General features: G+C 39.0%; 2 protein-coding genes across 2 annotated transcripts; one reads left to right on the top strand and one right to left on the bottom strand.

Moving 5' to 3' along the window:
- The first annotated feature begins 86 nt into the window (after window positions 1-86).
- On the top strand, window positions 87-11,092 carry LOC117297907 (polyadenylate-binding protein-interacting protein 1-like). Its single transcript, XM_033781088.1, has 11 exons — window positions 87-155; window positions 1,291-1,545; window positions 1,997-2,185; window positions 3,109-3,221; window positions 4,111-4,219; window positions 4,520-4,630; window positions 5,053-5,171; window positions 5,760-5,922; window positions 6,732-6,786; window positions 7,459-7,585; window positions 8,415-11,092. The coding sequence occupies exons 2-11, from the start codon at window positions 1,327-1,329 to the stop codon at window positions 8,503-8,505; spliced, it is 1,296 nt and encodes a 431-aa protein (XP_033636979.1). The 5' UTR covers window positions 87-155; window positions 1,291-1,326; the 3' UTR covers window positions 8,506-11,092.
- Window positions 11,093-14,646: 3,554 nt separating this feature from the next.
- On the bottom strand, window positions 14,647-21,665 carry LOC117297599 (coiled-coil domain-containing protein 130-like). Its single transcript, XM_033780713.1, has 6 exons — window positions 21,557-21,665; window positions 19,780-19,972; window positions 18,787-18,990; window positions 18,007-18,179; window positions 16,339-16,477; window positions 14,647-15,749 (listed from the first exon to the last, which is right to left on the bottom strand). Exons 1-6 carry the CDS (start codon window positions 21,557-21,559, stop codon window positions 15,040-15,042), a joined length of 1,422 nt encoding a protein of 473 aa, XP_033636604.1. The 5' UTR covers window positions 21,560-21,665; the 3' UTR covers window positions 14,647-15,039.
- Between the last annotated feature and the right edge of the window lie 1,194 nt (window positions 21,666-22,859).

The following is a 22,859-nucleotide window of genomic DNA, read 5'->3' as shown; positions in this document are numbered from 1 at the left end:
TTCCATACAAGAAACTTCTAGTCAACCTCGGTCTCAAACTATTGCTCTTTGTGCAAAAACCAAACCAGTGTACAGTTGTTGTGTTGGTTAAAGGTTGACAGTATCTCGGATATGTACGCAGATTGTGTTGTTCTCCATCACTTCGACGAGAAAAAGTAAGAACTAACAATAAGAATTTTGCCTTTTCTTACAAAGTTTTACCCAAACTGTGTGAATTTATGTTATAAGTGGGTATCATTTTATGTTGTCTAGCAAGCATATACGGATTTTCCTGAGGTTTAAGAAGCGATAAATTTGGGATAGAATTTTGTATGTTTTGTTTGGCAATCATTAAATTGAATGATCAATAGTCAATACGAAGTTTTATTATGTGATTGTTTACTGTGACCTGTGTAATTTTGTGTTGTGGGTGAGTGCATGGTGAGTGAAACGAATGGAATGCTAAAGCTATGAAGGGTTATGTGTTATATTTATTTAATTATGATTAGTATCAGTTATCAAACAAGCACGCACGAGTGGAATACAATACAAAATAACACTTCTCTTCTGTTCTGGGCTGTGAGTGACTGTCACTCACTGTGTATAACGGAAAAGTTTCCATATGGCGCCACCACTTTTTCATACGATATGAAATAATATAGTATCAAATTAACCGCAATGAGATATCCCTTTTTGTAAAAATGAGTGAAAAAGTGGTGGCGCCATATGGAAACGCAAAGTTTTCAAAGGGCGCAAAATGCGTGGTAGTTTGGTTGTAAATTTCTTCCATTTAATTAGGGAAATCCTACACTACTCCAACGTACTTCATTTTATTCCTTACTTTTGTGGAAATACTATGACACATGACAGGGCTTACCAAATGATGACTTTGTCCAGATGTGATGATTTGAAAATTTCTAAAGTTAGGAACAACACACAATTCCAACAAGGTTTGTTTTTGAAAAAAAGTTTGTAAAAAAGTATAAGTGTCTAATTTTACTCAAATGAGATATTTGACACAATAAAACTAACATCTGAAAATTTCATTTCAAAAGGTGGTCGACAGAAACTCCCTAGACAGGAATACGCAATCAAAGTTGTGTTACTGCAGTGACGCATCTCAAAGTCAAAATAATTGTTTGGGTCTTAAAAACTTAATGTTTTACCATAACTATATTTAATATTACTTTGAAGTGAAATAATCCTCAAAACGCTCATTACTATCAATTGCTGCTGTAGGCTTCTAGCCAAAGGTTTGATTGCCATTAATTTAAAAAGTGATACCCAAACTTATACTTTCCATTTATCAAGATGCCATTAAGAGAGTGCTGAACTATTGACCACACAATGAGCTCATTATCAGCATCAGCCGCTGTGTTTGTACCCGGAAGGAGCTGGCAACCAGCACCAGGCCCTGTCAGTTCAGCAGCTGCAGCAAGGACCGATGTTCAGCCGCAGCAGTTCACCAGCGCTGGACCTGCTGAGTTTGTACCAGGAAAGCCATGGGCTGGCGGGGACGGACTAAACTCTGGGCAGCCACAACAGTGGTCTAACGGGGAAGAACAGGTAGAGATGACTTTTGGCCTTAAAGGGGGTAGTGTTTGGGTTGGGATCATAGAGTTAAGAACTGTTCATACTTCCTGCGATTGTGAATGCGATAACAAAAATTGACGTCACAATTTCGCAACAAATCATTCGCTTCAGTTGCCCAACTGCTGTGAAACCGTCGCTGCGAAAACAGACATGTGGCGTCAACATTCTTATCGCATTTGCATTTGCAGGAAGTATGAACTGGGCTTTTAAAGTGTTTTGAATTCGATTTGGGTTGAACAAAGAAAAACTGACTAGAATAGGGTTTGAAGCAATGGTCTTGGAATTCATGTTTGTTGTGCTGTCATTTAACCTTTGAGAAAGACTCCTCTAGGTTTGAAACTACAGGCCATTCACTGTAGGTCCCTTTGGTTAGTGAGTCGTTTGCAACAGCTAATTCCATTCTCATTCTTCTATCTTGTCACAGTACCAGGCACAGTATGCCAATAGATCACAGGAGCCCCAGAGCATCCAATTGGTGAGGGATGTGTTAGGAAGTCTGAATAGCAATCCAGGCATGTTTGAAGACCTCATGCATTCCCTTGTGGCACGTCTCAATTCGACCATCGTTTCAGACGATGAACTGAGTGCAATTGCCAGTATCATATTTGAACAGGTATGTAATCCATAGTCAAGTTCGCGCAAGGATCAAGGAGTGTCTTTCTGACACATATGGTGCTTTACAATTGTTTATCATAATAATAATAATAATAGTGGCTTTTTATATAGCGCTCAGGTCCGTCACGCAGTGACGCTCATGGCGCTTCAACATTATTACCCCTGGTCACTGGGCGTTAAATCATTCCTTAAACCATCTCAGCTCCCTTGGGAGTATACAGCCTGTGCCGCCAAATATGTAGCGCAATCCAAGCTTATCAATCACAAGAACCAACTCTGCCCTCACAGGTGGAGAGAAGCAATTATAATGAAGTGTCTTGCTCAGGGACACAAGTGTCACGACCGGGATTGTAATAATTATTGTCCACAGGCTAGAAAATAGAGCTAGGTCAGGGCTCAAAATAAACTCTGGACCCGAGGCCTGTGATGTTAGTGACTGGTCAGTAGACTCAATTGGGACAAGCCTGATGGTCTTATGTTTTTCATTTGAATAAAATACCTCATTCAAGAGTGTCTAAATTACATTTTTTTTGTATGTAAATTGTTTTTATATTAATTTTAATTTTTACTGTAATTTGGTCATTGACCACCAGTGTAAGAAACAATTAACTAAACTATCTTTCTAACAAATAACCACAAATGACCTAGATCTTGTTAAATATCATCCGAGGTGGATTTCACAAAGAGTTAAGACTAGTCTTATCTTGAGAAAGTCGTCCTTACTTGGGACTAGCCTTAAGTTTTTAGTAACTCCTAAAGAGTTCTAGAACTAGTCCTAAGTTAAGACTGTCTTTGTGAAATTGACCCCTGGTCAATTCAAAGGATAGGGTATGTTTCTTTTGTTGAATAATCCAAGAAATCAAACGAAATCAAATCGATAACAACGTCACATTTTGTTCACATTCTTGTTGATTTTTGCAGTCAGTTTCGGAGCCAAACTTCAGATATACAGGAGCCAGAGCCTGTGATTATTTGACTGTGCATCTTAAACTCCCACCACCAATTAAAACATTCAGGGTACACATCAACCAAAGGTACAGCATCTTTTCTCTTTTTCATTTTGTTTATAGTTTAGTTAATTTTGGCCTTACCCATTGTTTGAATCTGCAGAAAATAGTGAAAAACCATGCACATTTTTCAGCGTGTAAACACATTGTCCTTAAACAGCTACCTGAGCGGAATGTTTTCAACGGCAATGGTATTTTAACTTGTTTATAATGCAATTGTTCACCATTTTAATGTAATTTTGATATGTGTACACTTCTGAATTTTTCGTAATTATCGATTAAAAAATCAGGCCCCAACCTAAAGGATTTGAAAAACTAAAAACACTTCTGCCGTTGAGAGCGCGCGTCAAAGGACAATGCCGCTGACGTCATCTCTGGGAGCTTGCTTTGTTATGCCTCCACGCTGCAACAAAGCGGCTTTACAAATTTGAGCTCCCAGAGATGACGTTTTGAGAGTGATTACATAACAGGGCTTTTCGCAAATCTCTCAGAAAAGCGCTGGATAAGGGCATTCAAAATGATTGTTTTTTTACACAATTGAAATCTTTTTATAGTCATATGACTCGAGTTCCCTATTCTTTGAAAACACTTTAAGTGAATTTCAGCAAAGTTTACAACTTGACATTTTCGTTCAAGCAGGTCTTTAATGTTGGTTCTGAAAACTGATAACAGCATTTTTTTTAAAGATTTTTTGACACAATTTTCTTGAATATGGGTTCATCCCTCCCAGAGGGAAATATTTCACAAGTGGTTTTAGTATGAACTTCATAATCAGGAAGTGTTCAGACTAAAGGTTAAATTTGATAGTAAGATTTTTTTTTGTCAGAGTAAATGGTTCTAGGAGTTAAGACACCTACTCTTATTGGCAGAAAATTTGTCAAAAACGAATCTTTGATTTTTCTATTGGACCAAATAGAGTGAAAGATCCCGTCGAAAGAAGGGAACAAATGGCCAAAGACCCAAGACAGATGGGACGGTTACATGGCGCTACCATGTTCCTCGCAGAATTATTTCTGAACACAGAGGTAAGTTTATGTTTTCAAAATCTTCTTAATACTGTAGAAATTAACTCAAGGCAGCCTCTTTGATGACAATGACTAGAGAAAGCTAGTCGAAACGTTGAGACAATTACTAGTTTAACAGATCAAATTTTATTCCAAACCTTTTAAAATGTTTTTGAAACGTTTTTACAGCTTTCCCGAACCACATTCCTTTGACGGGAAATCTTTGCTGCAGTGCTTCTTACCAAGTTTATGGTCACAAATGCTTTGACCTTTTACTAATGGTATACCCTCCCTTTAATGCAATACTTGACTTTTCGGCAGGTGGAAGGTAAGAGGATAGCAATTTACCGAACAGCCCTGACTGAACTGATGGATACGTTGGTAAAAAACGCCAGCGACGAAAACCTCAAATGTCTTGGCCAACTGCTCAAGGTAGGTGTTTTTATTTCATTTGAAAGTTTTTATTTCGTTTTAAAGTTTTTATTAGGCCTGGTTGAGAAGCCAAGGACTCTCAGAAAAGCGAACTTAATCACTGTACTAGCCAAGAACCCCCCATGGAGAGAAGACAATGAAGGACACTTCAGGAACCCCCAATGGAGAGAAGACAATGAAGGACACTTCAGTTTTAGATGTGGGAGGAAAACCCTAGAGAGGTATTCTTGGGCAAACTGATGCAGTCAGGTAGGAACTGAAAACCTTATTTAAAAAGTGCCCCCCCCCCTGCATGAGTCAAACCAGGTTCCTGGAGGTTGAAGGCGAGGAAAGATGCCACCAAGCCAATTTGACTGCCTGTTGATTAATTATCCAATTGCTTCTTTGTGACATTAAGAGGTTTACAAGGTTTTTATTTGTAGCTTTCAGGTAAAGAGATTGAAGACTACGATAATGCGCAGAATCAGAGCACAGTATCCAAGACTTTAAATGAAATATTCAATGAGGCGAGGAGGCAAACAACGAGGGACACCATGGACAAGTAAGTCCAATATTCTAATAAATTTTGCTGATAATCTTCAATTGAGACTGGCATTTTTATGTAGTTCCAGAGTTTTGGGGATTTGGAAGGAAAGTCTGAGATCTCAGTATACTTAAGAGTTGAAACCAACGGTTCTTTTCAGAACCACCCCAACTCATTAAAGATAGTCATTACATGGTGTAACTGCAAACCTTTCCATATCGTATTTCCACCATGCAAAGTTTCAAATCCTACTTTACACTTTGGATGATTACGGACCATGTTTTTATGGCCAAGGCTCAGGTCTATTCACGGAAAGACATTCCATATTGGATCTAATCCTGTTATAGCACCAAGTTATTGTTAACAAGGTGCTGTGGCGCAACATGCTGCCAATCGAACCAGGAACACCGCGGCATACCCCCTTCTCTTTTCAATAAGTGTACCAGGATCTTTTACGTGCACTACACAACACACATGACCAACGGCTTTACGTCCCATCTCAAGCACGAAGCATCCTGGTTAAGTGTCTTGCTTAAGGACACGGGTAACACGACTGGGACTCGAACCAACACTCTTATGTATCAAAATAATTGTTTCCTATCCAAGGGGCATCCGTGTGCTGTGGTTGCAGCTGTTTGAGCTGCGAGGGGCCAAGTGGGGTCAAGCGGAAGTGAAGTACAACAGTAGTTCAGGTCCACCTGGGGTAGCTGGTGGTAATGTCTGCATGGCAGCGGGAGGAGATGCACCACCATCTACAGCTGAGTTCACGGTGAGTCTATTCAAAAGATTGAGTTAGTTTGGAGGTTTTAATAAATGTCTTTATTATTATTACTATTATTATACCAAATAATAAACCACAAGGGAAACTGACTGGGTACATTTTAAAATGATTTTGGGTTGAACAAAGAAAAATTGACTAGAGCAGGATTTGAACCAATGATCTCCGGTTTAACGTGCCGGCGCTCTACCAACTGAGCTATCTAGCCCCATGTTGGTGGTCTCCCAATTTTGTCAATATCTTTGTTCGGGGGGTGCCTATCAGAAGCCATTGAACCACAAACTGCCGTGTAGCCAGGGATCACACCCGGGTAACGATACAACCTGGGAAGCGGCAGACGGGGGATCACCTTAAGGGGATGCGACTTTTTATATCAGATATCAAATAATAAACCACAAGGGAAACTGACTGGGTACATTTTTAAATGATTTTGGGTTGATCAAAGAAAAATTTACTAGAGCGTGAATTGAACCAACATCCATCGGTTTAACGTGCCGGCGCTCTACCAACTGAGCTATCTAGCCCTATGTTGGTGGTCTCCCAAATTTATTATTATACCAATCGAAATGTTGAGTCGTCAACCACCGGTTCTTCTCAGAACCAACACTACCGCAACAAATTTCACCTGAAGTGTAACTAGGTTCCTTTTTATGTGCATTACACAACCTATGTCCCATCGGAAGGACGCAGCAATAAATGTAAAGTTTCTTGCTTAAGGACACCGGTGTCAAGACATTGGAAAAGATTGTTCACCGATTGGGGGACAGTTAACATTCAAGTCCCATTCTTTTTTCCAACAGAATGAGCCAGTCTTCTACAATAACCAAGGTCAAGTTATCACCGCTGCAGAAGCAGGTACTGTTAGAAATATTGAATAATGTTTAATATTAACATTTTTATCCGTCCTGTAATTGGCGCTTGCGCTGTTTGATGTTGTATAAAATAAAATAAAAATATTGAATGAAATAAGTCATATAGGGGGATGCGATATTGCAATGAATAGTTTGGTATCCAACAGATGTATCTAGGATCTAGAGAAAAGTATGAATTTTACGACGGTAAAAAGTATTCAAAGAGTAATTAAAATATGGAGAAAGTAAACAGACACAGCTGGAACCTGAAAAGCTGCCAACTCTGCCTGATGCTGCATAAAGTTCCCTGATTGAAACCAATCTTTCCATATTCTGATGAACAAATTTGAAAGTCTCTCGGACTATGATCAATTTGTCCCTAATTGTATTAACTTAGTGTTGTATAAAATGTCCCTAATTGCATGATGCAAATGTTGGCAGCTCTGTTTTTTTCCCCAAGCCTAAAGCCCGGTTGATACTTCCTGCGAATGCGAAGCGAATGTTGACGTCACAAAATTCGCAACGAATTTGGCAGCAGTTCAGCTCTGGTCAACTTGCGAGTATCACTGCGAAAGGATAGTTGTGACGTCAAATTCACGTCAAACTCACTTCGCATTCGCATTCGCAGGAAGTATGAACCGGGCTTAATAGTTTCTAATATTATTTGACCTGGTAGGTTTTGGTGATGAGTTAGATGCGGAGTATGACAACTACACCTGTTACGACGAATCTGCAGTAGATCCCTACGCTGACTACGACTTGGATCCGAGCCATTATCAACCAGACGCCAATGAAGGGCTTGAGTAAGTCACCCTCAAAAAACCAAGTTAGGTCCGAATGTTTGAGCCCGATGAACACCTTCCAATTCTATTGATGGTACATATGAAGACACAAGAGATGAATCTTCTCTTTTAGCGGAGCTTGTTCAAATATAAACCGTTTAAGTTTAAACTGTTCAGGGGTGGATTTCACAAAGAGTTCAGACTAGTCTTATCTTGAGTTAAGACAAGTTACTTAACTTAGGACTAGCCTTGAGTTTTTAATATCCCCTAGGACTAATCCTAAGTTAGGACTAGTCCTAAATCTTCGCGAAAATCCACCCCTGGTCTTTTAAAAACAATTTTTGGCCATTCAACTTTTTGAGCAACGAGTTCTTTGGTCTGGTTTGATTTCCACCCCAAATAAGAGCCATGAAAAAAGGTCGGCATTAAAGGCCCTTGACACGTTTGGTAATTACTTGAAATATATACTGTACTAGCATAAAAACTTACTTGTTAACAAGCATAAGAGAGCTGTTGATAGTATTTAACATTGTGAGAACCGGCTCCCTCTGAGGTAACATATAGTTTTTGAGAAAGAGGTAATTTTCCAGTGAAAATATTGGAATGTGAGTAAAACCTTAGACCGGAAACCTTTCTTCAGGCAACTGAAAGCACACAAATTTGTTGTGCAACAAGGATGTTTTTCTTTCATTATTTCCTTGCAACTTCGATGACCGATTGAGCCCAAATTTTCTCAGATTACTTACTTTATGCCTTTGTTGGGAAACACCAAGTGAGAATACTGATCTTTGACAATTACCAAACGTGTCCAGTGCCTTTAAAATAGTAAGTATTTGTATTTTGTCCGCAGTTATGCCGACGATCTGGACGAATTAGATGCTGAAATCCAAGCTGCCTTCAGTGACTTCCTCATCGAGTCTGGGCAGGGGGCACCCTCATGAATTATTCATACATATTCAAATATGTAAAATACAGTATTGAATACATTATTTTGTTGCCATACTTCCATAGTATTGATGACCTCTGAGTGAGTGGTGCACCTCATTTACTACAAGAATAAAGTTATGTGAATGAATAAATCATGAATAATTCATGATAGGTCAAGTAACGAAGAGCATATCTGTCATGAACGGTTCATGAACGTAAAATTTATTTATATTAATGTTTCCAATGTTAAAGGTACTACACAGGATTGGTTGAGCTGATGAAATAGTCGCAGAGAGTGTTCATGTTTTGTGGGATCAACTATATACATGAAATAACAAACCTTGACAAGTTTTGGCCTAATTTGTGGTGCGAGTCAGGAGAAAATTGTGAAAAAACATACACAATTTTCAGTTTGAAAACACATTTTACCTAAATTTGGTTGTAACAACCGACATCAGCTGTTCTCGAACAATATGACTTCATTTCAGAGGGAAAAATTTCACACAAAAATGGTTCTTGTAAGAATTTCATAATCAGTTAACCAAAGTTAACCAAAATTAAACAGCGTTTTTTTAACTTACCAATCCTGTGTAATACCTTTATAAGATTATGGCAGTATACTTACATTATGGTACAACTTGTAAAGCACACATGCAGTACATGTTTTGGGCAGCTAAAATGTGTGAATTATTTTGGGCATTCAGCGAGCATTTCAAAATCTGTATAAAGCAAAACCCTACTCACAAGAGATTTCTTGCTTGTTTCCTATCACACCAATCACAGGCATATTACCTTTTTTTTTTTACCGAACTCAGGAAAGTATACAGTGCTAACACACATCGGTTTGTACTGGTGTATGGGTTAAACGAAAATTAATATTCTTTATCCCTGATGCAAATTTAACATCTGTTAAAACATTGGCAAGCATTTTATGTGATAACTTTCACACTGACTGACCTTTTGTGAAAGCTTTCAAAAATCAGAAGTTAGGTAGGGTCATAGATTGGTAAATACTCCCCAAATTTACAACCATGAAAACTTGACTTGGTCATGGTGGTGAGAAACACTGCAGCTATTTATAGTGATATACTTTTTGGAGAAAGGATCCCCTTCAAAGAAAAATTAAATGGCTCAGATAATTTTTTGGACCAAACACATGATTGAATCTGAGAAACGATTCATGCATGAATCGTTTTTCAGATCTCTCAGGGTTGGTGTCCATTCTTGAATGCTGTGGCCAGACATGCGCAGACCTGCCAACATTGGCATCCAAGAAATAGGGACAAATCTGGACTGATTTTGTTGCTGTTGCGGGAGGTGAACATCGGAAACTGTACACTTTTACTTTTTTAGGAGTCAAACTTCGGGTCTCCTGCAATGTGATGCGGTTGGTACCTGCCGGCGTCTCACTAAACATGGATGTATTCAATATTGGTGTGAAAATAAAGTGACAGTTTCTGGCTGTTTTCTCAGAAAGTAGACACTGTATTCAGAAAAAAAACTATCACGTGTGAACTGATTGTATTTCCAGAAGACGATCAGAGCATACTGATCGAAACGTTGAGTTAAACCAACGGTTCTTTTCAGAACTACCCCAACTCATTTAGAGATAGTCATTACATGGTGTTACTGCAAACTCTTCTATATCTATATGATTGTTTCTCTCTTAATAATTTTAGATTTACATCAGCATTACATTAAAAGTACAATTCCAGTACAATCTATGACCCTACCTCTAAATAAGTCCTTCCTTATTCTAGCCATGAACAACAAATTAACTGATCAAGGGAAAGCAGCGTTTGATGTCGCTGATGTATATAACTTTTTTGTTAATCTAACAGTTGTGAATTCAACACTTTTGAACCCCACTTTATATAAAAAATGTGAATGCCCATGTTAAAAATGTATAACTCAATGGACAAGTAAAATGTTGCCTAGTGTTGTTAATCATGTTAATACACATACACATGTACATGCATCTGAGCATTAGCTTATTGGCTACGAATGGTCAAGTCTATAATTTTATCGTTAAAAGGGCAAGGCCATTTTCATGTTGCAAAGGCACTTCCATGGGAAATCTTTTGAAGGGGCACCAAGGCCAAAACAAGGGGCAACGGAAGCCATGGCCTTCTTGTATTTCCAGGCCTAAATTGTGTTCTTAAACTCATCAGCAACTATGTGAAATTTGTTAAACATTTCTCTCCTGCAAATGTTTAAAACTTGGCATATTCAGTCGTCACATCATCAAAAAATGGAGAAGAATTCTTATTGTGATTAGCACTCGTACCATCTTTTATGTAAATAAGTGAACTTTTGATTTTAAAATTAGGTTGTTTTAGCGGTTCCTTAAACTGCGTGTAAGAACTGAGGGTTCGGAATTTCGTTTCGGTTTCAGTTCGGAATAAGTCGATACTTATTTGAGGTAATTCTTCGTACCTTACACTGAGACCAATTTTCACAAAGATGGATCTTTACCCAGCAAGGACCATTCATATTTGTATGTATTATTACACCACTGCTAAGTAGGACTTGAAACTTTGCATGGTGGAAATACGATATGGAAAGGTTTGCGGTAACACCATGTAATGACTATCTGTAAACGAGTTGGGGTGGTTCTAAAAAGAACCGTTGGTTTCAACTAGACTTTTCGATCAGTATGCTCTGGGGCCAATTTCATAGAGCTGCTTAAGCAAAAAATTTGCTTAAGCACGAAAATAGCTTGCTTATATTTTTACACATGTTACTGGCCAAAATTTCATGCCATATACATTGCTTGTGACTGGTATTTAGCTGTTGTTTACATAGCATAACAATTGAGTGGAGTCTTGGCCGGTAATCTGATTTTACTAAGCAAGGATTTTTTTGCTAAAGCAACATTTTGTGCTTAAGCAGCTCTATGAAATTGGGCCCTGATCGTCCTCTAGAGAAGAAAAAAAAAGACGATCAGAGCATACTGATCGAAATGTCGTTTTGAAACCAAAGGGTCTTTTCAGAACCCCAACTCATTAGAGATAATCATTACATGGTGTTACCACAAACCTGTCTATACACTACTGACTATGTAAACACCCACCTACTATAATTACCACTGGTTTTTATTTTTGTTAAAAGCTATTAATTTGTTCCCCAAACTTTTCGAGCATCAACAAATTTAACTTATTTTAAATAGATGTTAAATTTGCATCCCGATGCAAATTTAACATCTATTTAAATCGTTTGCAGTACCCGCTGCTAAACAAAGGATTCGTACTGCCTCTAGCTACCGGGCAATCTCGGTGGTCTAGTTGGTATGACATTGCTCTAGAATTGCAAGGGTCGTGGGTTCGAATCCCACACGAGTAAAATGCCTGTGATTTTTTTTCACGGGACTCGGGGAAAGTACTGAGTATACAGTGCTACACACATCGGGTAAAAAAAAAAAAAAATAAAAAAAAATAATAAAATTTAACTTAACAGAAACAATTATTGATCACTGAGCCATGTAGGGGTTAAATTTTAATTAGCCTTTTTGAGGTATGGTGGCCACTATAGGAGTGTACTGTTTGGTTTTGGTATATACTAGTTTACCCAAACCTTACAGTGCTATAGTTGGGTGTACACCATACCTCAAAATGGATGATAAAGTTTGGTACAACAGCTTGCTTAAAGTAACAAGTGACAAATTTACCACTTAAATTTGAATTCCTCTGACTATAGAAATGGTTGCCATGTTACATGATTCGGAACAAGATTTTGCGTCAAGAGATGGTGAACACCTACCATACACAATACTGAATGAACGTGTACAGTGCAACGGTACCAGGGTTTGCTCATCTGTAGGTTATACAAAAACTTGGCCCGAACCATTTGACACAGCAACTGTCTCGATTAGTCTGAGGAATTCAAATTTAAGCGGTAACTTGTAACAAAGCAAGTCACAAGTACCAGACATTATTCAAATCAAACTTGCAAATGGCTGATTGGCATCAGTGATATGCCGTTGTACATCGATCGAATGACAAAATGGCATCTTTTTTTTTGTCGTCTCCAAAATGTCTTCAAGGATGGTGGATGTGGTTTACACCACTCTGCGGCACACTTGTTTGTAATAACTGTAAAGACATGTCTGGAAAGTAAACTCATTTTGTTTTGATAAGTGCTCACTACAGGGCTCAATTTCATGGTTTTGCTTACCGCCAAATTCTGCGCTTACGATCACCATTCTTCGCAATACCGGGCAAGTGAAGAACTTCTGGGCGAGCTGTGTAAGCGAAGAGTTCCTGGTAGCATGCTTGCGCACCAGTAAAGATTTCCTGCTGACCTGTGAAATACGCTTGACATAAGCCTGGAATTCCCTGCTTGCATTTAAGCGCCGATTCTTTGCTTGCGGTAAGCAGAGCCATGAAATTGCACCCAGATGTTTACAAGTCCACTTTGCGAAGCAAAAAAAATGGTGTATCAAGGTGTTGACAATATTTTAAATCTTATTATTTGTGCTGTACTACTGAATAATATTAACAATTTCATAATGTACGTTCTGTGCCTACATGGTTTGCCGTTAATTACAAAATACTTGTATGACATTTTCCCTGGTATATTCTTTTTGAAATTTAAACAGTGACATATGAAATTTTAACGTAACTTTGTAAAGGGCAACCCATTGCTCTATTGGAACATCCAGAACGCATTCTTCATACATTGCAAGTCATTAAGTGGCAACTACCTAGTTCATTACAATGGAATTTCATCTTGGAGAGGGCAAGGCCATTTTCACTTTGCAAAAGGGGATTTCCCTTAGAAGTTAAGTATATGGGAAACTTCAGAAGGGGGACCACGACCAGGGGCAACAGGCTATGGCCTGCGTGTAATTGGTCTGTCATTGTATGCAATATCAAAAAAAGTAGGCACAGCAATAACATCTCAATGTGCTTTACATTTCTGCACTGGTCATTTGGCAAAAAACATTTCTTTGATCTTTTTTAGCTCCCTCGGGAGTATACAGGCCTGGTCAACCTCTACCCTCGCAGGAACCAATTATAGTAAAGCATCACAGCGTAGTATCATTAATTATGAATAAATATAATTGAATTTTTAAAACATTTGCTTTAAAACCCTTCCATATAGCATAAATACCACAAACATTCATAACTTTAAATTGTGAACTTTTGTATTTATGGACACAATGATTGGAAGTGTCCCATCCTAAGTAGTTTAAATACAAAATGTTGTTTTTTTGGTTTTAAAAGCTACACAATGTAAATCCATCGGTTTATTTTGTATTTTGTTGTTTTGAGTTTTGTTTTCATATGACAGTATGAGTGAGTGTACATACATTTTCAATGAAATAAAACCAATAAAATAAATTGCAGTCTCTTGTGTTTTGTCTTTTGCGGTTTGTATGTTCTGCACCCTTATAGAGTCTGTATCTTTACCCCTTTCGAGAGCCGTCAGAAGCAGATCAAATACCAAAATTTTCGGCCGTAGGGCAACAGTGTAATGGGATTTGTCCCACCGAGCCTCTATTTCTGGATCTGGATACGTACATATATGTTCACAATGCTACAAGTTTTATTAGAGCCAAACTAGAAGACGGTGAAGAAATTTCAGTTTTAGATGTGGGAGGAAACCCCAGAGCATCATTCCAGGGAAAACCAACACATTGAAGTACATGTAGGGACTGAAAACCCAATCCACATAGTGCCCCCAGGGGTGGAAGGTCTTCTCCTGCTCTAAGAAGAATGTCCATTCCTTGATGTTATCCTGCCCAGATGATCTGCTGCCTTCCCTCTCCAACGGTACCACCCTACATAATTGTGTTTGTGAGACTCCCCTTCCATCTGACCGTGTGATCAACCCCAGGGGAAAAATCTACAGGACTGCAGTACTTGTGGTGCAGAAACTTTGCTGGTTTGGGAGTTTATTAACAAGACCAGAATCAAAAATGAGACGAGACTAGAATTCAAAAGGAGCTAACACAGTTTTATAATTGTAACTTTTTTATTTGAACAATACACTATGAGAAGTTCAATCTCTTCTGTTTTATGCGTGATACTCGGCAGGATTGAAAGTTATTTCAATGTCTTGAGCTCACTGACTGACACTGAAACCACTGGCCTCAGGCCGGCGGTCCAGAGTAAAAATTCCAGCCCTGAAAACAGATCAGTTTCCTCTTTTAGGACGCCTGTAAGCAATCTCTCTTGCTTGCCAATACCAGCTCTCCATTTCATCAAGCACAGGCTTGTAGTGTGGCTTGAGTAACGAACTTGGAGCAGCCCCCGTATAAAATCATCTCAAAGGCATTAAATGTCTTCTCTTGTTTTGTTTTGTTCCAACATCTTCATCATGCAGCCATTGGGGCGACCCCAATGCTCGATGACCTGGGTATTTGGAGTGTGTGAGGTGTAGTGTATGCCAAGAAAACTTCTATCCTGTCTTTAGCAATTCAGCTCAAAGGCATCAATGCGCTTTTTTCTATCTCTGGATTAATTGTCCATGATTCGGCAGCATGAAGGACCACCGCAATCACCACTAAACATTTGAATATAGACTTTCTCCTGGTTCCGACACATTCAATCATCGCTGTCACTACTACTGTAGTCACACAACACTAAGGACTTAACACCCATGTCACCATGATTTATCGTCTTAAAATTCTTCACAGATTGTGCAGTGCCATTTTGTGGATGTCTTACGAAGTCTTGACAAGCAGAACTTTGTTGACTCCTTTCCGATAAGACCTGGTCTCTTAAGTCGGCACGCTCCTCGCTCTCTTCGCTATTACCCTCTAACACTCTATCTTCCAATCCAGGCTGTTCCTCACTCAAAGTCGGAGAAACATGTTCAAAAATGAACATCCTCTGCTGCACCTCATGATTTGAATCACCACTTTCCAACTCCATCGACGGTTCTTTCCCCTGCACCAAGGTCTCACTCTCGCACTTATCATCGATCGGACTGTCCTCTTTCTGACTTTTCCTCCTCTTCACCACAGCTATCCCAATCTCATTCTCAACTCTTTTCCGAGACACTCTCCTCACATCAGCGCCAAAGTCACTGAAACCTTTACCGACTCTCTTCATGGATTTAAGCTTCTCAATGAGGTCAATGCCCTTTCTGATATCTGTGGACGATCGGGAAGGTGACTTTTTCGACAATGAGGGCGACATTGCTGGTGTTTCTGGACTGGAAGATGAGGAGGAATTCAATTGCGCTGACTTTGAAGAGAAAATGCTCCTGTTTGTGATTTCTGCTCTTTTTCGTTTCTGTACATCATCCGATGCTGAAAAGCAAACAAAAAATAAAAATTGATTATTCCTTGACAAAACTCTGTTTTATGTAGTGCATGGATTTCTTTTATGACGGTCATACATTTCACCAAATGTACATACGGAGTAAACAGGCCTGATACTTCAGGGAGGCAATGGTGCCCATTGGTGCCCTTGAAATGCTCACGTAGAAATTTACAATTTCCTACTAGAGAGCCCTTTGCTAAGAAGAAAATGCCTTGGTGCCCTTACCCTTTCAAAAATGAAGCATAAAAGCAATGGTGTGTCTCATTTAATTTGTCAAGTCACCTGCACCACCACTTATCTCATCCATCTCAAATCTTGCAAATTTTGTGGTGCTCAAGAGGCGTTTCTACAGCCACAGATCCACAGTCAACACCCAAAAGCTGGATACACCTGTAGGACATCACTTCAATCTTCCTGATCACCCCAGTATGGCATGATTTTACAGGGCATTGAGGTACTAGGCAACCAGACTATTGCCCGAGTGCATGGAGTAGGGAGAAACTGTGGATAAGATGCCTGTGTTACCTCTTGGCCTTTGATAAAGACTCTGCCATTAACTATTTTTGTAATACTCACACTCTACCGCGCTGTAGTGCAGCAGCGATGCCAATTTCTTGTCCTCTTCGCTTTCAGGAACTAAAGCGATATCCAAAGACGATTTCACCAGCAAGGCTTGATCTTTCTCATCTGCAGACTTGATTTCTTTCTTTTCCATCTGAAACAAATATCCTAAAATATTACAATTCGAACCAGAATCTAACTTATTATTTTCTAGTAAGGAAAACTGTCTCTTGTGCTTAATTATTTATTGTGCTTAAAGGCACGGGACACGTCTGGTAATTGTCAAAGACCAATCTTCTCACTTGGTGTATCCCAACATATGGATAAAATAAAAAACCTGTGAACATTTATAGTTACCAAGTAAGTTTTGTTGCTTACAATTATTTTGAGTAATTACTAATAGTTTCCAGTGCCTGTAAGCAGCTCTATGAAATTATGCCGTATAATAATGTAGGTGTTTATAAAGCTTACGCCTTTAACAAGGATCAAAGCGCTGTTCAATAACAGAAAATTACATAGAGAAAAGAAATACAAGAAACAATAATAAATTGTGGTTTAAAATACATACAATCACCACCACTAATTGTAGGCCTACGGATGCTAAACAAATAATTTAGAATTTGTGTTTTCGTACATTTTCTTAAAAAGGGTTAAAAAACAGAACTTGCGACTTCCGCTTTAATAATCGTTTCAACCATTTCTACAATTCCAGTCAGTACTACTACTCAGGCATGCAAGTGCCCGATGAAAAAAAACAGGAAACTTTGCGTATGACATCTGTAAAAGGAGCAAATGTCAAAACATTTTAACCGAATAAAAATAGAACACTGTATTTCATTCTATATATTCACAAAATCACAAACCACAGTGGAGTGACACACAAAGCAAATGCGAATAAAACGAATAAGTATAAAACGTATTAAATTAATGTACTACAATCACAGGGGATTAAGATAAGAATCTTTCAAAAAACAAAAGGGGTGCCAATCATTCTCCCTAGATAGTGTCTTTATGAAAAGGAAGGACTTGTTTTGTTGTACTGTTGGCTTCATTCAACCTTTAAGGAAATTATGAAACAGATTTCAATGTTAATTATGGTTACAAATACTAACATTTATTTGGCGCTCTACAAGGAACACAGCAATCAGAATCAACAACAAAATTACACAAAAAGTAAACAAGAGGAAGCATTAAAACAAACAGATCATAAGCTGGGAATAGGTGAGCGTTTAGTTGGCGCTTGAAGAATGCAATAAATGCATTTCCCTGATAGCACACAGCGGCTTGTTCAACAATTAAGGGGCAACAAGCAACAGAGAATGAACTGTCCCCAGCGCAGGGAATTCCACACTAACGTCAAGCGTGTTTTACGGGTTAGCTGGAAATATTTGCTTGTCCACGTGCTTACTTCACATTACTAGGCATTCTTTGCTCACACAGCTAGAGTAGAAATTTGGCGCTTGCACAGTAAGCGGAGAATGGTGATAGTAAGTGAAGAATTTGGTGGTAAGTTCAGCCTTGAAATTGGGCTCAGAAGAGGAGCGAAGCCCCCTTCATCCTCAAGGCTTATCTGTATTGAAAAAGGTCAAATCGTCAAAATCATAACTTGGAAATTGCCATTGGAATGATTTTAAGGGTTCAATGGTTAAAACGCCACAACCCTTGAATACATGCAAGTCCTACCCTGAATTTCTGCCTCAGCATCCTGTTCTGGTCGAAATCATTCTTCCAACTTGTTTGAGTGGTCTCCAGTTCATGCAGAGTTGGAATGACCTTCTCTAGCTTGGTGCTGTCGTCTACACCATGCTCCAACTTGAACATAGGATCCGCTGCCAATTTCTTGACGGTTTCTCGGTCTGCCAGGCAAAGGTAATAATAATGATAATTTGTGGTTGAACAAAGACAAACTTGCTAGAGTAGGATTTGAACCTGCGACATCTGGAATAATGTGCCAGTGCTCTACCAACTGAGCTGTCTAGCCCTATGTGGTCTCTCTATCTTGTCAAAATGTTTGTTCAGGGGTGCCAGTCGGAAGCCATACAAATGCCGTATAGCCAGGGATCACACCCAGGTTTACCACAACTCCTTCGAAGCGGCAGCCAGGGGATCACCTTAAGGGGATGCGATAAGTAATAAACCAAAACTGACTTAAAGGCACTGGACACCTTTGGTCTCACCAGTAGTCTCACTTGGTGTATCCCAACATATAATATATGCAAAAAATAAAAAATCTGTGACAATTTTGAATCAATTGGTTATCGAAGAAGCAAGAGAATAATGAAAGAAAAACACAATTGTTGCACAAATTTGTGTGCTTTCAGGTGGGAGTCGTTTCTCACAACGTGTTATAATACTATCATGTTCATAGTATAATATCAACAGCTTTCCATTGCTCATTACCAAGTAAGTTTTTATCATAAGTGTCCACTGCGCAGAAACTTAATATTGTGCAATGAGACCTACCTTCTGTTAGAACCTGCTCGTTCTCAGCCATGTCCCATTTCTGGTTTTTGCGAGTGGCCCCCGTCACGATAGAGTAGTCACACTCCATCGGGTTCGTTTCCATCTCAAAGTAATGGTCACACAGATGGCACTTCATCCTGAATCGATAAATCGGGGTGGTGTAGTAGTTCCCCACTTTCGTCTTCTCTGCGTTATAGCGGACACCTGCACGAACATCAAGAAGAAAATGTTATAATATGTTCCCAAAACCCGTCTGGCAAGTTACGGAGACCGTGCCTTTTCCAGCTGCGCACCGCGTCTCTGGAATTCCTTGCCAGACGAAATGAGGGACAAACCAAAAACACCCCTACTCGTCCTTGATGAGTGTTCTTGGCTCCGAGTACATGGGACCTAAGGCCTTATTCCCCATCCAAAGGACAAAGCAATTATGGAAAGTATCTTGCTAAAAGAGACAAGTGCTACGACCTACACTCTGCCCATCAGATTATTGAGGCCCTTTGGGAATAAAAGGCTTTCAACAAGTTCTTAAACGGCCGTTTAAAACCTGCAGGGTCGTGGTCGCGTGATCAGCGAGGGCCTTTATCACACGACCATGACCCTGCAAGGTTTTCGACGGCGTTTAAGATCGAGTCACTGCTCTTTTATTCCCATTCATAAATGCTCTTTTGTTCAAAAAACATAAAAAATTACAACTTAAGACACTTTGACAATCGCAAACTCAAGGTTTCTACATATTTTCCCGTTAAGAAATAGATTACGCGCTGTTACTAATAGCTAAGAATTGCGTTCCGCATAATAATATTGGTGTACATGAGATTGTGCGCCCGACAAGCAGAAGCCAGCCGGTTTAAACAGCTCCAGCTGGTCATTACCAACATGTTTAAACACCCCCACGTGAAGTGCTCTCCACCAATAGGAGTAGCGAAACTGTCTGGGGTATTTATGAATAGAGAATAGAAACCTCTAAGTTGTGGACCAATCCTCATTTCTTACCCATGCCAATGTGTTTGCCACATCCCCCACACCAGATGTTGTATGGCATCTCAAAGCGGATGACCAGGATTCCCTCGCTGAGTCTCTTGGCCCGCTCCCGAAGAGGGTGGGAGTTGCGATACTTGTTGATTGACCCATGTTTGTTTGGATCAAAGTCTGGCGGGTAGTAGCGGTTGACAGCTTTCCTGTCAGACTAAAAAAGGAAGAAAAAAAAAGGGGGATAACTATAATATAATTTAATAGATGTTGAAGATGTTTCACTACCTGCTGCTAAAGCATCTATTTGAACTGGCTCTAGCTACACAGAACTCTGGAAAGTACTGAGTACACAGTGCTAACACACATCGGTGTAAGGGTCAACCACACTTAATGTAATATTATTATTAAGTAATTGCAAAATATTGATGTAAACAAGTATCGTCTGGATTGTTATTGCTATAATCATAACCCTCAAATCTCTATCCTCTGTGATCGTAACTATTTATTGACCTCAGCAGTGAGCATGGTGAGGGGACTTTTTCAGGGTTTGTGATGATTCAAGGGATCTGTACCCCTGCCCGGCTGTCAAACAAACATTCTGCCATTTACGCAATTACTGCATCATCTGCACTCAGCACAAGTTTATGAGTCAGTAGGGGCCTATAGACGCGAGTAAACATTAAACTCTGACTATCTGTCAGAAAAATCAACAAACTGAAAAAACAAAAACAACAGGGGATAAGTTTCCATATGGCGCCACCACTTATTCACTAATTTTTACAAAGGGCAAAAAAGGGGTTATCTCATTGAGGTAAATAAGATACTATATATATTACTTCATATCGAATGAAAAAGTGGTGAAACTTTTCCACAACAGGGATGCTGGTCCAACAAATTATTGATATTATTGATATTATAAAAAATGACAATTCAGTAGTTTGTAAAGAGTCAGGGCCCAGGGGCAGCACATACGCAGGATAACTTTCCGTATGGCGCCACAACTTTTTCACTCATTTTTACAAAAAGGGATATCTCATTGAGGTAATTTAGATACTATATTATTTCATTTCAAATGAAAAAGTGGTGGCGCCATACGGAAACTTTTCCCATACGCATAAGGTTTATCGCGAATAGCCAAATATCAAGAGACGCTGTATGTTGAACCCACACAAAGATATAGGCGATGCGTGCGCGAGTCGTGCATGACAACATACACAGCGCGGTAGCAACTGCCCCATCGCATCTGCGTACCCATTACGCATTTCGGTTCTGAATCGCGACAAACCTTATGACTTATGTACGCTTCCATGTTTTACACACAACAAAGATAGTGGACAATGCAAGGAGCAAATTTTTAGCAAAATTCACCAATTGAAATCAATTTCTGCAATGCCATTCTCATTCAGCAGTGTGCGTGACAGGCGTCAGTTTGTTGGTGACGACAGACACTGGACAGTCCCACATGTCAATGCATGTGTGGCGAACACCAACAAAAAAAAGGCAGCCAACTCTGCTCTACTACTCCTGTGTATCTGTATCTGTATTGTTGAGCCGGCAAAAAAATGTCTAAAGACACATCACACCAGCTTTGCGCATTGTGTGGATGGGATGGCTTAATTTTTGAAGTGCTTAGCGAGAGTGTCTTTCTTTGAAGATATCTAACTAATGAGTTGCTGGAAATCACACTACCGGGTAATAATGCGTTCCAGTCCTTGATGGTGGCCGGAAAAAAACTGTTGCCGTAGATTTTGGTTGGCAATGATGTGACTGGTCCTGTTTCTATGTCCTCAATACTCACCATCTTGATACATTATCCTCAGCACCTTTACTATGGGAAGCACAGCTCTATACTGGCTGGGGAGGGAAGTTTTCTGGTACTTTCCTGTGAATCTTTTTTTGACGAGGAAATCAACACAAGTCTAGCGCCACCAAGCGACAACTTCACAGCTCAAAAAAGATCGATGATTTTTTTTTTTTTCACGGCCGCTGCGTTATGGCGCCCTCTTTTGAATAAACTTCCACTAACATTTACCACTGCGCCACCACTGTTCACACCCAAATTCACCGCCCACACATGGACCATCCTAGCTAACCAATAATCTTTGGAATATCGTAGTGCATAAACTATTATGGCCTATTATGGGGGATTCTTGACTTTAAATTTTTCCGAGAATTTGTGTGGATTTGAAGGTTTTCTTTTATTTCCAGATATTTTTAAATTAATTGTTTTTTTTAAACTAAAATACATAGTAACTCAACTGATGGATAACCCAACATTTAGTAACAAGCAAGACTTGAGACAAAATTTAAATCAACAAGTTGTTTATTTTAATAATTTCTCTGAAAATAGAATATGATTTGGAGGATACGAAAGTAGCATTTTAGTATTTTTATTTATTTATAACATGTATATTAATTTGAAGAAAAAATGCATACAATTACTTGGATTTGCATTTGGCAAAAGGAGTAAAAGAAACAATAATTATTATACAATATTTTATATAATATGAAAAAATACAAAAACTGAAGGAGCAAATAATTTGAAGGTAATCATAATTCTGTGTAATTGCAGTAGGGTGTAAACTTGTAACATCTTAGTCCATTGTAGGCTACAGACAAATTTTAAGGATTGATTTGTGGCATTAAAATCAACATAATCCCAAGCTTGCCCGTACAATGCGTTTTCTTGAGCCCCTTCTGCTTATTTTTTCACAAAGAAACCAAGAATCATTGTCAATGTTTGCAGAACTTCAACATACTTTAGTGTTCATAACTCCTACCCTATTTATTTGTTATTAAATTTACAATAACGAAAAAGATGCCAGATTGAAATACACTTTCATTTGCTAGAAAGTTAATCACAACAGAGCTGCAATTATTTGCATCTTGCAAATCAAGGAGATTTTGTATTGAATTTGTAAAATAAATTACATCTTCAAAGAGTCAAAGGTCATATCTCACGAGGTCATGTAATGAGGCTGCATCGTAACAACAAATTTGTGAAAGAAATTACATTTTAAAAGGGTCAAAAGGTCATATCTCACAAAGGTCATCTTTGCATGGTAGTGAGGCATTCTAACAACAAATTGTGAAAGAAATTA

This window comes from Asterias rubens, chromosome 12 (assembly GCF_902459465.1).
Source record: "Asterias rubens chromosome 12, eAstRub1.3, whole genome shotgun sequence".
NCBI classification, from domain to species: Eukaryota; Metazoa; Echinodermata; class Asteroidea; order Forcipulatida; family Asteriidae; genus Asterias; species Asterias rubens.
Note: the sequence above shows the minus strand (reverse complement) of the source record. Positions and strands in the feature narration are given on the sequence as shown.